Consider the following 14,668-nt stretch of genomic DNA (forward strand, 5'->3'; position numbering starts at 1 on the left):
GATGTAATGAATGTTCCATTGAATGCCCTTGGCCTAATTTCCCCTAAAACCCAGTGGCCAGCCCTAATTTTAGATGTTATAAATAAATTTTGTTGGGTTTATCCAACTGTCAGCCAGGAAAAGCAATGTGATTTATATCTTTATATCTGTTATCACTTAGATGGACCAAAGACTTTGATTGTGCAGAATGTCCTGACTCTGTGCACCCTTCTTCCCACATCCAAATGGCTTTCTGCAGCCTCTGATCTCTAACCAGCCATCCAAGAGTTTGCCAGACCATCATGATCCATCTGTGGGAATCTCTCCCCACAAGGTGTTTCCTGAGAGTTCTAAAGCTCAGAATGTTCTTCTCTTGTTTCCAGAGTGAGCAGAAACCATTACTTCTGAAAAGAACCTGTTTATCTAACTAATTCCTGGGGCTCAGGGGATGAGCGTGGGACTATAAGAGGAGGGATCTAAAGTGAGGCAGAACCAAAGAGCCACTGAAAGCATCGACTCCCAACTGGTGTGAAGGAAGGACACACTGCCAGGATGAAAGCTGCACCGTTGATCTTTCTGTTGGCATCTGTTTGCCCATTTCATGCTGGAGCTGACCTTAGCGCAGTTCCTGTATTTCAGAACATTGATATCCAAAAGGTAAGCTCCAAACAGTCGGTAAATAAGGATTTAAGAATCTTCAGAACGCTGATAGAAGCATCACATCAGAAGGTTTCAACTTATCCAGCTCCTTTCTTGCCTGACTTCATGGAGACAGTCATTTTAGTGGCAGCCAAAACAAGACTTTTGGGGCTTGTAAAGTGTTGTTAGAGTTATTGTGGAAAACATTTCCATGAGCCAGACCCCAACTGATCAGGCATATCAACCAATTGCTAGAAGAAGAGTGAGAATTATAAAGTGAGGCGAGTAAAACAGCCATTCAATAGATAGGTTTCAGTTTATCCTGCTTCATTCTTGCCTGACTTCATGGGGGCAACCAAAATAAGGGTCTTTGGGCTTCTTAAGTGTTGTTAGATTTATTACTTTCATGAGTCAGACTCTGGCATATCAACCAGGTGGCAGAAACATGCTTTTCTGGACAATTGGACAATGGCTTAGGGAAGGAATAAGGGTTATAAAGCAAGGCTAGAAACCCAGCAGCTTAGAGGTAGGTGTTACTATAGAAATAGAAAACAAGAATCAAGACAGGTAATGTTAAACTATCCATATTCTAGTCAGAGTTGAAATGGACTTTTCCAACAGATGATGAAGTAGTAAAGGAAGGTGAAAGGGCCATCCAGTTGCTGGCACCTTAGGGTGACCTTGCAGGATTTTCGAGGATGAGATGGGGTTGTCCATTGCCTGTCTCTTTGTAGCTACCTTGGACTTTGGTGGTCTCCTCTCTGAAAACTAGCCAGGAACAATTCTCCTTATCTTCTGATGATGGCAAAATCATCTACGTAGCTTATGTAATCAAGTTATGGGTACTACATATAAAAAAAGCATACATATTCCAGGATAAAAACTATGCATTTTTGTTTGCTTGCTTCTTATATCCATATACTTCTTTTCATCTAATGAAATGCACTCAAAACAGTTTATAAATTATAATGGCTTATGAATTGATTATTATGATATAAATGAAAAACTGGAAGGATGCAGAAAGTAGGCATATTCTGCTGCCAACTCCTACATCATATATTTCCAAATAAATCACGGCCAGATGGATGGAAAACTTCTAGAGACCATTCTGGTGGTTAGGGGCCCAATGTCATTCAGTATTAGCTGAGTAACTGTTGTCTCTTCAGTTGCCTTAAGGTGGTCATGATCTATGATCAGATCCACATACACTATTCCACTCTGAGGTAAATTTCCCTTCTGAAATTAAATGTGTTGTTCTCTCCCACACAGAGCTGCCCTTGTAGCCTGATTTCCTTGTTATAAAATAAGGCTGACTGTCATACCCTGTCACTGACAGACCTTTTGGCTTTACTCAGTCTTGGAACTTTTCTGGAAGGTGTAGGGCCCTTTTTTCTTCAACCTTTGTCAGAAAGGCACTAAGGTGTTGTTAACAAAAATATTTATTTGACATAGAGGGGAAAGGATGTAGGGTTGAGGAATCAAAATTTTGACATACAAATCAACTAAAATACACTTACAAGTTCTTTGTTAGAGGTTTTTGAAAGGGTTTCAACACCTGGAACCTGCCTTTTATAGGTCTATCCATCAGAGGTGGCTAATACATGTTTTTGATGAATAATTAAAGCCAATGGCAGATGGATGCCCAACCATTTGTGGTGCGTTTCTCTCCAATGCACCAGAAGAAATGGCTGCTGAAGTTGAATTCTTGGTGGCTTGCTGCCCTGAAAGGCTATCTCTTCCTTAGCCCATCTGCCCCCAAGAGGGTAGCCCCATTTTGCTTCTCGTTCCCTCCCTACTCATTCCATTGCTGGTGCCTCCATAACCTTTGTTTTGTTTCCCTGTTGGCAGCAACATCAGGAGCTTTAATTGAAGCTCAGCTCCAAATATTAGTGTTGGGATGGGCATGGAAAGAGGGCAAGCAGGCCTGACTTGAGGAATCAAGGCAGAGGGCTCACACACTGGACCTCATTGGGACCCAAGATCCAGTCTTTGCTAGCTTGATAATTGGAAAGAAGGGGGGGGATTAAGCTAACTATGCTCCAAGACACTTTTGCCTGTTGCTGTGCCCTCTCCCCTTCTGAAAAGGGGTTTTGCTCAGCTTCAAAATAGGGAGGGGAGGGGATTTGAAGGCACCTGGCCTCCTCACCATCCTGACTTGATCAAATCATGCTCCCGTCCACTGTGATCATTTCCCCCCAAGCTCATTTCAGCTTCCAAGTGATCTCAAGGTCTTTCTTCTAGCTTGCTGGGAAATGGTATCCTGTTGCAAATACTGTGGAAACTACTCAGTCAAAGAACAGCGTCCCATTTGAAAATTCACTGGAGCCTTGTAATGCGGAAGATATGCTTTTCAAGATGCGCCGCATTAAGTAAGTTACCCTGCCTTCTAAGCAGTGCCATTTACCTCTTTTCCCACCCCCTATGATGCCCAACCAAGGGAGACCAGGGATGAAGCATGCCCCCAGAGACCCTCAGCTGGATTAGCAGCTCCTTGAGGTGTAAGGCAAAGTGCAGGGGAGGAGCAAGGCACAGCAGCCACAAGCTTGCATCAAAATAGCCCAGACTGTCCACTTTGCACCAAGTGGCTGCTTTGCTGTCCTCTCCCTAAAATGTCCCCAGAGGCACCCAGTTGCCCAGAGCCAGACCTGCAGGGAGGGTTGCTAGGAAACGATTGAAACCTTGCTCTCGCACAGGCTGGACAGAGCCAGGAAATCAAGTCCATTTTTACCTGTTCAGCCGAGCCTGTTTGCAGAGATAAGCAGTCTATAAATTTAATAAATAATCATCATCCCTCCTCCCTCCCCTGCCAAAGACTCACTCCCCCAACGGAAGATTCAGTGCTGATTCTATGGCTTTTAAAGTGACCTTTGTGTGTATGTAGAGTCCACAAACAGCATTGCACAGGACATTCAATTTCTTCCAATGAGTGTAAGCACAGCTGCTGGCTGACTATGTATGTCAAGAGCCTTTAGCTGTAAGCGCTCTTTCAATCCCCTTCTGGATAGCTATTTATGCAAAATTTCAGTTCATTTCTTCCCATTATCCTTCCATGCATGTTTGAGAAAAATAGCTTTAAGTCACCAACAATAAATATGTAGATCATTTTACCGTGTTCTACTTATAAATAGGTATTCATAGACATTCATAAAGAGACTCTTGTGGCGCAGAGTGGTAAGGCAGCCGTCTGAAAGCTTTGCCCATAAAGGCTGGGAGTTCAATCCCATCAGCCGGCTCAAGGTTGACTCAGCCTTCCATCCTTCCGAGGTCGGTAAAATGAGTACCCAGCTTGCTGGGGGGTAAACGGTAATGACTGGGGAAGGCACTGGCAAACCACCCCGTATTGAGTCTGCCATGAAAACGCTGGAGGGCGTCACCCCAAGGGTCAGATATGACTCGGTGCTTGCACAGGGGATACCTTTACCTTTACCTTTAGACATTCATAAAAAAATATGTGATAAATGCCCTCTTTTCTTGGATGAGTGGAGATCTGGTGAGCTTCCTTGCAGGCCCGGCTATGGGAAACTGTGTGCCTCTGGAGGCTTTTTTGGGAGAGGAGAGCAGATCCTCTCATTTGAGCTGAGAACTGTGACCCCCAGTGGTCTTCTGTTGTTGTTTTGTTGGGTCAGTCTTGTAGGCCTTCCAGCAGTGGGGGAGAGGGGCAGTCCCAGAAGACTTAGGGCAAAGAAACTGTTGGGAAAACTTCCACATTGCTAGTAGTTGCCAAGACAGATGCCTCTGCATTTGCTGCAGCAGAATCATCTCAAGTATACACAACCTCTCTTTCCTTCCCCCCTCCCCTCAGAAATGGAAGATGTGAGATTGTTGAAGCTCTTGTTCAGCACACGAGCGAGCCTGGCATATACACTATTCCTTGTAAGTATGAGTCCATTATACCCTGGGGTCTCTTGACAGCCCTGGAAGGGTTTCCTGAATGGTAGGACTTAATTTTTATAGGTTTTTCAAATCTGTTAAACAATTACTGGGTGGTACACAGCTATACTTTCCAACCATATTATACATTATCTTGTCATTTCTGGGGTTTCTTGAATCATTAAGAATGTTTCAGAATGTTAACAAAGCTGAGAAAGGCTGTACTACAAGGAGGCAAAAGACATATTCAGGAAGATTAAGCTGTTTGGGAGAGGTATTGCCACTTGTGAAATGCATAAGTCCCATGTTTTTGCCTCTGATCAATAGGTTTGGCAGACTTTTGCAGTGTTTCTGAACCCTCTTGGAACATGGGAAATATGAGTGTCAAAACGTAACCAGCTTAATTTCCTTAGGGAAAACCCGTCTCAGTCCTTCAATTGCCTACTAAACAAAAAATAGTGACCAATTGAACAAAAAAACACAAACTTGAGGCAGAAAAGAAAACATATGTTTCGACACACTAAGAATATCCCTGGGGTTCCAGTCTCTTATGTATTAGAACTGTAAGCTCACTTGAGCAGTGATGATAGCTGTGAGACTGATGTCCACATCTGGGGAAATGATATATTGCTAGAGTTGGTGCTTTGAACAAAGTGCTTTAATGTTCCTTAATTTTTCTCAATGAAAGGACAAAACAAAGGTTTGGTCTTGGATCCTGTTATAATTGCTTCTTGCCCCTTGTTTACTGTGTTGGTCAGGGATGGGACTGCTTTTGGGGGAAAGATGTAGCTACTGGGGTTGCCTCACACCTGTCAGCTATATACCAAGAAATCCCAGTGTATTCTGCCTCCCTCCTCTGGGGCATTCTCACCTCCCATCTACTGGGGTGGTGGGTTTACAGTGCTGACCAGGTACACAGAGCAGGGGATTGATTCCACTAGTTCCCTGAATCTAATTTATTTATTATTTATTTTATTTATTCTTATAATTATATGCTGCCCTTCCCCAAAGGGTCAGGACAACTTACACATAAAGTACAAGATTACAATATTATATAAGTAATATACAATTTAAACTTCTATTATTGTTGTTGCTGTTATATTTATTACCTGCTGCTATCAGCAGAGCTATCTTGCAGCGGGTTAAGGTAAAGGTAAAGGTATCCCCTATGCAAGCACCAAGTCATGTCTGACCCTTGGGGTGACGCCCTCCAGCATTTTCATGGCAGACTCAATACGGGGTGGTTTGCCAGTGCCTTCCCCAGTCATTACCGTTTACCCCCCAGCAAGCTGGGTACTCATTTTACCGACCTCGGAAGGATGGAAGGCTGAGTCAACCTTGAGCCGGCTGCTGGGATTGAACTCCCAACCTCATGGGCAGACAGCTTCAGACAGCATATCGCTGCCTTACCACTCTGCGCCACAAGAGGCTCTTTGCAGCGGGTTACTTCATAGTAAAAACACCACAGAAAATACATAATATTATTAATCCCACCACTAAAATTATATTTCCCGGTGAGAGTAGTCTGTGGGTGCTGGAGGTGCACCACCAAGTGATGGTTGGGCCCGGGAGTGGTCTAACCTGGAGGGACCCATCTGATCTTCTGTGCTCTGGCCTTAACCGAAGACCTGGCGGAAGGGCTCCATCTTGCAGGCCCTGAGGAATGTAGGAAGCTCCTGCGGGGCCCTCAGCTCTTCCAGGAGCTCATTCCACCAGGTTGAGGCCAAGACTGAAAAGGTCCTGGCCCTGGTGAAGGCCAGACAAAATTCCCTGGGGCTGGGTATCACCAACAAGCTAGTGCCCACAGAGCGAAAAGCTTTTCGCTCTGTGGGGGGCATAGGGCAACAGGATCCCAGACTGCGAAGGGCCTTAAAGGTCAAAACCAGAACCTTGAACCTCATCTGGGCTACAGGTGGCAACTAATGCAGCTGCCCCAGCACAGGATGTTCCTGTGAGGACCCTAATGACTGCATTCTGTAACAGCTGCAATTTTGGGTCAGAGACAAGGACAGGCCATCATAGAGCAAGTTACAGAAGTCTGTTCTGGAAGTGACTGTCTCATGGATAAACATGGCCAGGTGCTCTGAAGACAAGTTGGGTGCTAGTAGCCTCACCTGGAGTAGATGGTAAAATGCCTGGTGGGCTACCCTCATGACCTACACTTCCGTAAATAGTGAGGTGTCCGGGATCACCCTCAAATTTCTGGCCAGGGGCATGATGTTCAGTTGAGTTCTGGCCACAATGGATGAACACACTTCCTCTTCCTTCCTAGCCTCCGTCTTAGAGGGGTTGAGTTTCAGATGGCCCTGCTGGAGCCACCCAGCTATAGCTTCCATGAGGAGATAGAGCTGGGTGTGATCTGCATATTGATGACATCAAATGCGGTTGACAGATATAACATCACAAGGATGGTTGAACTGCCCCAATCCACCTGGCATCAGAGATCATCTGTCAGGACAACCAACATCATCTCCACCCCGTGGCCTGACTAGTATGGGTTGAGTGACGAAGTTTCCTCCAAGAAAAACTATAATTATTTAAAACTAGAATAGCACTACTCCACTTAACCCACCTCCTAATCCAGGGGATGAAAAAAGGAGACCATAAACGTATCATTTTGTTGCAAATTCTAAAACCTGTATGGAGAGAAGTGAGATTACTCAATGTAATGTGTGTTTTCTGTTTCAGTGACCCAAGAAACTGTACGTTTCATGCATGTGGAATATGAAAGTTTCTTCATGGTTCACATTACACGGAATGATGTCTACAACCTCTACCTTGAAAGCAAGTAGCATAGATGAAACTGGGCATTTTGGCCATGGATGGGACAATAATGTGGTTTTGACATAGATTAAAATTTAGGAAAAATGGTACATTGTGATGGTTAAAAATAATGTTCTTCATCCAAAGCAATTGTAATACAATACACAAATTATTATTATTATTTTTAAATTTGTATCCCACCTCTCATGACAGATGTCACCTCGAGGCAGCTAACAGCATAATAACATAAAACAAGACAGCCCATAAAACCCATTAAAACATTAAAATGTTTTACAAATACAGTTATAAGATGGTGGTCTAAATCAACAATAAACACTCCCACACCAACTCAACTAATTCCAACTGGGACCAAAAGTATGGTCCTAACAATGTACAATTTGGTCATGGTTTCCTGCATTCAGTATAAGAATGCATAGGATAGGGTGGGACCCCCTGTTCATAACTCTGGTCAATCCCCCCTCCCGAGCCTCAGCCAAACACCTGGCAGCTCTATCTTGTAGGCCCTGTGGAATCTAGATAGCTACGTCAGGGCCCTTAGCTCTTCTAGGAGCTCGTTCCACGAGGCCAGGTAAATCTCCCAGGGGCCCAGGACAACCAGCAAATTCCTACCTGCAGAGCGTAAAGCCCTGCCAAGGGCATAAGCAGACAAGCAGCCCTTCAGATAGGTGGGACCCAGGCTGCATATGGCCTTGAAGGTTAAAACCAAAACTTTGAACTTGATCCAGAAGCAGACTGGTAACCAGTGTAGTTGTATCAACATTGGCTGAATGTGGGCCCTCCAGGGTGTCCTGGTGAGGACCCTGGCAGCTGTATTCTGTACCGGCTTGCATAGTTATAGAAGTCTAGTCTGGAAGTGACTGTTGCATGGATCACTTTGGCCAAGTGGTCCGAGGTCAGGTAGGGCGCTAGTAGCCATGCTTGGCAGAGATGGAAGAATGTCAGGGCAACCAGTGCAGTCTCCACCCCGTGGGCAGGATGGAAGCCAGACTGGTATGGGTCTAGGGCTGAAGTTTCCTCCAAAAATGCCAAGAGCTGGTCCACCGTGGCCTGTCCTGTACTACCTCCTGAGAAACGGCAAATGTAAAACCAGGTGGTAGTTGGTGGGATCCCGCGGGTCCAGCGATGACTTTTTCAAGAGAGGACAAACCACTGCCTCCTTAAGCCCTGCAAGGAACTCACCCGATGTCAAGGAGAGGTTTCCAATCTCCCCCAAAGGGAATCCTATCCATCTGTCACCCAGTTTGAGCAACCATGACGGACAGGGACCTAAGGGACAAGTAGTTGCTCTCAGTGATCCCAGCAATTTGTCCACTTTGGTAAATGAGAGTTGTCTTAAGCCATCAAACACTCTCTCCAACCATGGCCATGGAGCTTCTAGCTTGCAATCTGTATCAAACGTGGCAGGGAGGTCCCAGCGGAGCAACAAGACTTTATCCACAAAATGGCTCGCTAATTCCTCACAGCTCAAATCCAATTTCCCAGAGGTTTGATGCCCCTCCTTGAGGGCAGTAAGAGATCTAATTCTAGGCAATAGCTAGGCAATAGCTTATGGATGCAATTTCTGCAGCCAAGAAATCCTGCTTTGCCACTTTCACCACCATCTCATACGCCTTCATAAGCATGCAATGAGGTGTCCTTGCTGCCTCATTATGAGTCTTCCTCCATATTCATTCTACCCATCTCAGTTCCTTCTTCCTCTCCAAAAGCTCCTAAGAATACCATTTGAGGCGAGGCTGAAGAGGGCACCAAGAAGCAACCTTATCGATAGCGGTTGACAGGCGAGATTGCCAGTCCTTCACCATGGCCATTAACAAGACACAGGACGGCATCGGGTCCCAGAGAGCATTCAGGAATCTCTCAGATTCCATGAGTCTCCACAGGCAGACCAAAGTATGTCCGTCACCCAAACGAGGAGGGGGTGGCGTCCTTAGTCGGGCCTTTAGGGTATGGTGGTCTGACCATGGAATGATGTTGTTTACCGCCAGATCTACATCTACACCTGCACCATACATTAGACCGAGGGTATGGCCAGCCTGATGGGTGGGACCAACAACAAACTGCAAGAACCCCAGTGTTGCCATGGACAACACCAGATCCAGCCCAAATCCTGGAGCCAGTGCATCTGCATGGACATTGAAGCAGACCCCTATATACTCTCATGGGTCACACACACACAAATTAGGAAATCTGCTAGTATCATTCAAACTCATTTGGTTCCATTCAGAATTACATAGAAGGTTTGTCTTAGTACAGCTTCAAATTACCTTTGCTTTTTACCTTAGGGGAAATCCAGTGACAGTGCACAGATGTATATTGATATATAGATCAAGGCAGTGGCCAGATGTTTTCCCAAGTATATTACTTTCCCTTGATGTTTCAGATACACTGTATGATGCTAAATTTTCATTAAAAAAATAGCCACCCACTGTGAAAGTTAGCATACCATAGAGAACTAACAGCAATTTACAATCAAAGTACATGAAAGACCTCCATCTTTAAAAAGAAAAAGGAAAGGAAAGAATATATAAGAGGCCAATATTGGAACTGAGATGTGAGCATTTAATTGAAGCAATGTTACCATTTTAAAAATATGTGTAGGGCTTTGATACATGAATTTGCGTGTCATTTGGGTGTATCCAAGCTTACTGAATGAGCTTCATGGCTTCCAGACATGAAGTTGAACTTCTTGGTCCAAATCCAGCTAAATCACTATGCTGGTTCTTACTGACAGATCATTCTCCCAGAGAGAAACAGCTGCAGATCAAGCTGGGAGGGGAAGCAGGATATCCCAGAGACCCTCTTAATTTCACCTGCAGACTGTAAGAATGTCTTTATTTGTGCTATGTGTGATCTTGGACTCCTCACAGTCTTTTAGACTATCTCATTACTTTGTTTTCTGGGAAGCACCTTTATTGGCATCCAAAAAAGTACAAGCCATAAGATCTCGACAACCCAACAAAGGTTTCCATATAATAAATGTCAAATAAAACCAAACCTGAAATAGGAGAATTAAGTCAATATAAAATTAAAATTAGCTATAACTGGCCCAGGTTTCACCAGAAACGTTGCAACCTCCATAGTAATTTCAGTAAACGCTGGCATACCTTCTCTTTCTTCACCAAGCTTGGCTCGCAGGCTGTTTCCTTAGACTTTCATTCTGCGATAAGATTTTTTAAAGTTTCCTTTGCAGAACTCTTGCACTGTAGAATGTAGACGGGATTGGAATTATCGGAGGTCGAAAAAGATTGGCCTGACCCTCCAGTTCTTAAGTCCTCCTAGCTTTCACAGCCAACCAATCCCTTCTTCTCTCACCATTATTTTGAACAAGACTATTTCTTTGGGCCTCAAGGTAGAACACGAGAACCATCAGATGAAGCAAAAACACAGTTCAAGACTGTTGCAGAAACACTGGGCTTTGATGTGAACCGAATAACCTATGCAACCGTATGCAACCGTAATAGGTAAGAGAAATTATTTGTGGCATTTGGAGCCAGCCTTTTCAACAAGACTCTTTCCTTGGGTCTCAAGGCAGAACACGAAGACCATCACGTAAGGTGAAAAGAAAATTCAGGAAACTTGCCAGAACTCTGGGATTTGATGTGAACCGAATAACCTATGCAAACCTAGCAGGTAAGAGAAGTTATCTGTGGCATTTGCTTCCAGTTGTCTGAGGGAAATAAAGACCCATGACTAGAGTGTAGATTCTCTCGGCCATTTGAACAGCTGGCAGGAGGAGGAAGAGGAGGAGCTGGTCCCGCTTATTTGGCTCCCCTTGATCAGAAAAAGACATCCATATGTTCACACAGGAATGGTGCGAGCTGCATAAAGCAATGTACAACAGCTCTATGAATGTGGGAGCAAAGGTTTATGGGCTCATATGGCTCTCGTGATGACGTTCCAGTTCTTTAACTATCTAGCCAGAAATTCTGCTTTAAGCTTAAGACAGTATTAATTAACTACAAACTTTCTGTATTACCAATGGAATATAATGATAGTAGTACTGCCTATTATTCATGTACTTTTCATCCTTTTGTCATATTTAAAAAGGAAAGAAGAAAACATCTCCTATGAGCAAAATATGGAGGGAATTTGGAGGCTCAGTTGAAAATGATGTTTTTCAACATTTATGTGTCCTCTAGCCCAGCTGGTCTGAGGGTTTGTACTGGGATGCCATCAGTATGCTGATGATGCCCAGCTCTAGCTAATGATGGATAGCCAACCAGATACACCCCTAATGCATTGGCCAGATGTCTGGAGGTCATGACTGGATGGCTTTGACAGCTATCTGAAGCAGATAGGTCCTATGACTGGTCAAGAAAGGTCCAGGTTAGGAAGCATGTCTCCCCTGCCTAGAGGGTGTGCAATTAACAACTTTGTGCACCATCAGGAATTTGGGAGTGATCTTTGATGCATCCCTTTTGATGAAGGCTCAGATCACAAAGATGCACCAGGCATTCTTCCATCTGCACCAGGCAAAGCTAGTAGCTCCCTACCTGGTCCTAGAAGTCCTCCCTTCTAGGTGGGATTACTGCTACTTGCTCTACATGGAGCTACAGTTGATCCTGACCTGAAAGTTCTAGCTGGTGAAAAACACAGTGGTGGGTCCTGAAGAAGAGCTCATGGAGAGACCTATCCAACCATTCCTTTAGCAGCTGCATTGACTTCCTGGGGAATACCAGATCAGCTTCAGTGTATCAGTACTGACCTTTAGAGCCATCCAGCAACTGGGACCTGCATACCTGAGGAAGCTCCTCTCCCAATATATTCCCTGAAGAGCACTGCATTCATCTTCTGCAAATTTATTGATATTCCCTGGCCCCATGAACAGTCACCTGGCCTCAACCAGAGCCAGGTCCTTTATGACCCTAGCTTTAGCCTGGTAGAATTAGTTGCCAACTAAGAACAGGGCCCTCCTGTCACTAGCACTCTTGTAAGGGCCTCTGGTTGTGGGTTGCCAACTGATTGGAAAAAAAACAGCTTAGCACACTCCTGTAATGGTTTCTTTCCTGAAATCTACAGATGAAAGTTTTTGCTGTTTGCTGTGGTGACCACATCTCTTTCTTTCCACAGACTCGTGCCCATAATGCTACTAGGTCCAGGTAAGTTTCCAGAAATAGAAAGGCCGGGTGTTGATGGAGAGAGAATCCTATTCTCTCCAGCCAAGGCTGTAAAACAAAAACCAGAATAAACAGGCAGCCATCACATGTGAGAAGAAAACTAGCACCACCAAGATCATAGGCTTTCTACAGATGGGATAGGGAAAGTTGATAAGGTAGAAATGGGGAATCTTTTTAATTGGACATGATTTTTTGAAAAGTAACATTTGGGCCCATTTTGAAAACCAGCCCTTATTTGGGAACTGGGAAGCAACAACAATGCTGGGGGAAAAATCTACCACAATGACTACCTCTCTTTGCACTCTACTTCTCAGCCGAACGTGGAGTTCCTGAAGTGGCTTGGAGGACAAGCCTACTCAGGTCTACTCAGAAACAATGCCCCCTATGTCCAGTGGGGCTTACTCTCAGGTCAGTGTGTTTAGGATGGCAAGCATGAAAAGTCAGAAGTTTTCAGTGACAAAAGACCCCACTTTGCTCACCTGTGAAAAGGAAGCTACTGCAAGGGTGAGCTGGGGGTGGCACTCTGAGGCTGGAAACAGGAGTGCCTTGACAGCTTTTCAGGACCCCGGGCAATGCAGTGCACTGGGGCCCGACCTAAGTAAGTAAGCTTGTAAGAAAGTAAATTTATTAGATACAGCACTATGGCCAGAGAGAAACATTTTCCGCAGCCCTACCTGTACAAGCATTCATAGGAATAAAACCATAAATTATTGGAAAAAATTATATGTATTGGTACCACCAACAAAATCATTGTTACAGTAAAGATTAATCAACACAAACATTTGGCCAATATAACATGAGACTTGAAATTGAAAAAAAAACAAAGATTTCAACATATAAACAGCACTGAAATGCAGCTGGGGGCTTACCCCACGCTGCCATTGATGAGGCACTGGGCGGCAGGAAGAGGACATGAGGTGTCCATGTGCCTGGCTGGTGGGCCAGGGGGAAAGGGAGGCCATGTGACCAACCGCACCTATTTAAGGCATGGGGCTGTGGCACGGTAGCATTTCCCCCTTCCCAAGGCAGTAGAGCCGTGTGGCTCCCACCCACCTACCCTGTTCTGCTATGGTTATAGTTCTCTGTTGAACTTGGCTTTGGCTGTTCCTGTTTATCACTGAATTTCTTATCACAGTTTTTTAACGGTGGCTTTTTGGGGGGAGTGCAATCAGGGGATTGAACTCCATAGACTGAACTCCTTAGGGAGGCAGCCTGGGGGCGAGTGAGGCCAACCTGGATGGGAAGGCTGGAAGCTCACAGGGCCAGGTGGCCTGGGATGGGCCAGGAGGGGTCTGCATCTTGACTGGCATGCCTGGTTGGAACACCTCCTTAGTTGAGCCCAGCAGCAGGGGAGACCCGTTTCCCAGGGGAGGAAGCGGGTAGCTCCCTGATGCTGTGGTGGGTAATCAGTGCAGCAGGTGCCTTCTGTGCCAGGCAGGGGGCCAAAGCTGTGGCCAATTTTTGCACCCAGCAGAGTGTCAGGGTCTTCCTTCCCACCCAAACAGCCCGACTGCAAGTCAATGAGTAAATCATAGATGGCACAGGATGAAATTTCTGTCTAGTTTCCAGTCAGTCAATCAATCAATCAATTTCCAGCCATAACAGAAAATGTCAAGTTTCCAAGGAACCACTTTGTATGCAATTACGCTGTAATTTGGAAGAAAGATGAAAATGAGATCATGGTGCATTTTCCCTTTTATTAAGCACACCAGCAAAAGTCTCTTTCACAATCCCATGTGTTCTTTGACAGGGATACCGGAAACTGAAGGGAAGCCCGAGAACTGCATAACCAGCTTGATTAGATTCCTGGTTTTCCAGATGACCCATGCTGCAAACTGCAATACAGCCCCAGCCTCTTCCAAATGAATCAGAAGACCAAAAACGTACTTCTCTGCTGGAACCTTGTGTGGATTTGGACAACATCAGAAAGAAGTTGACAGAAGTTGCTTCTTCTTTCTCTCCATCCTTCTTCCAATAAAAACAAGCAAAGATAACCCACAAACTCTTCCCATTTTTACCTGAGGAATGTTATCTTTACTGTTTCAAAGTGCTACATGGTCAATGTGGGTGGAAAGAGCCATCAGGTTGCAGCCAATAGTAACCCGTTCAGCTTTGAGGCCAGAGAGGAACAGAGGTGGCTTTCCATTGCCTGCCTCTGCATAGCAACCCTGCTGGGCTTCCTTGTTGGTCTCCCAAGCAAGGCCTTTTATTTATTTATATTTGTATTTATATACCACCCTTCCCAGATGATACAATAAATCTGAAAATAAATATTGCCA

General features: G+C 44.9%; 1 protein-coding gene across 2 annotated transcripts; it reads left to right on the top strand.

Moving 5' to 3' along the window:
• Positions 1-352: 352 nt before the first annotated feature.
• Positions 353-14,383, top strand: LOC143821995 (epididymal secretory protein 4-like). 2 transcript variants are annotated; one of them, XM_077306576.1, is made up of 7 exons: positions 353-636; positions 2,860-2,987; positions 4,421-4,491; positions 7,177-7,276; positions 10,626-10,733; positions 12,343-12,371; positions 14,140-14,383. In XM_077306576.1, exons 1-7 carry the CDS (start codon positions 532-534, stop codon positions 14,253-14,255), a joined length of 657 nt encoding a protein of 218 aa, XP_077162691.1. In that variant the 5' UTR covers positions 353-531; the 3' UTR covers positions 14,256-14,383. The 2 variants fall into 2 exon arrangements, with proteins under 2 accessions (XP_077162691.1, XP_077162692.1); XM_077306577.1 differs by lacking the exon at positions 10,626-10,733 and adding an exon at positions 10,805-10,902 and having other exon boundaries at positions 363-636.
• The last annotated feature ends 285 nt before the right edge of the window (positions 14,384-14,668 follow it).

The sequence above is a fragment of the Paroedura picta genome, chromosome 12 (genome assembly GCF_049243985.1).
Source record: "Paroedura picta isolate Pp20150507F chromosome 12, Ppicta_v3.0, whole genome shotgun sequence".
NCBI classification, from domain to species: Eukaryota; Metazoa; Chordata; class Lepidosauria; order Squamata; family Gekkonidae; genus Paroedura; species Paroedura picta.

Excerpts from the sequence above, each read along its gene's own strand:
- LOC143821995 (XM_077306576.1), top strand. The coding sequence starts at position 532 with ATGAAAGCTGCACCGTTGATCTTTCTGTTGGCATCTGTTTGCCCATTT. Across the intron at positions 7,277-10,625 it reads AACCTCTACCTTGAAAGCAA|AACACGAGAACCATCAGATG; the intron begins GTAGCATAGATG and ends GCCTCAAGGTAG. Across the intron at positions 12,372-14,139 it reads CATAATGCTACTAGGTCCAG|GGATACCGGAAACTGAAGGG; the intron begins GTAAGTTTCCAG and ends GTTCTTTGACAG.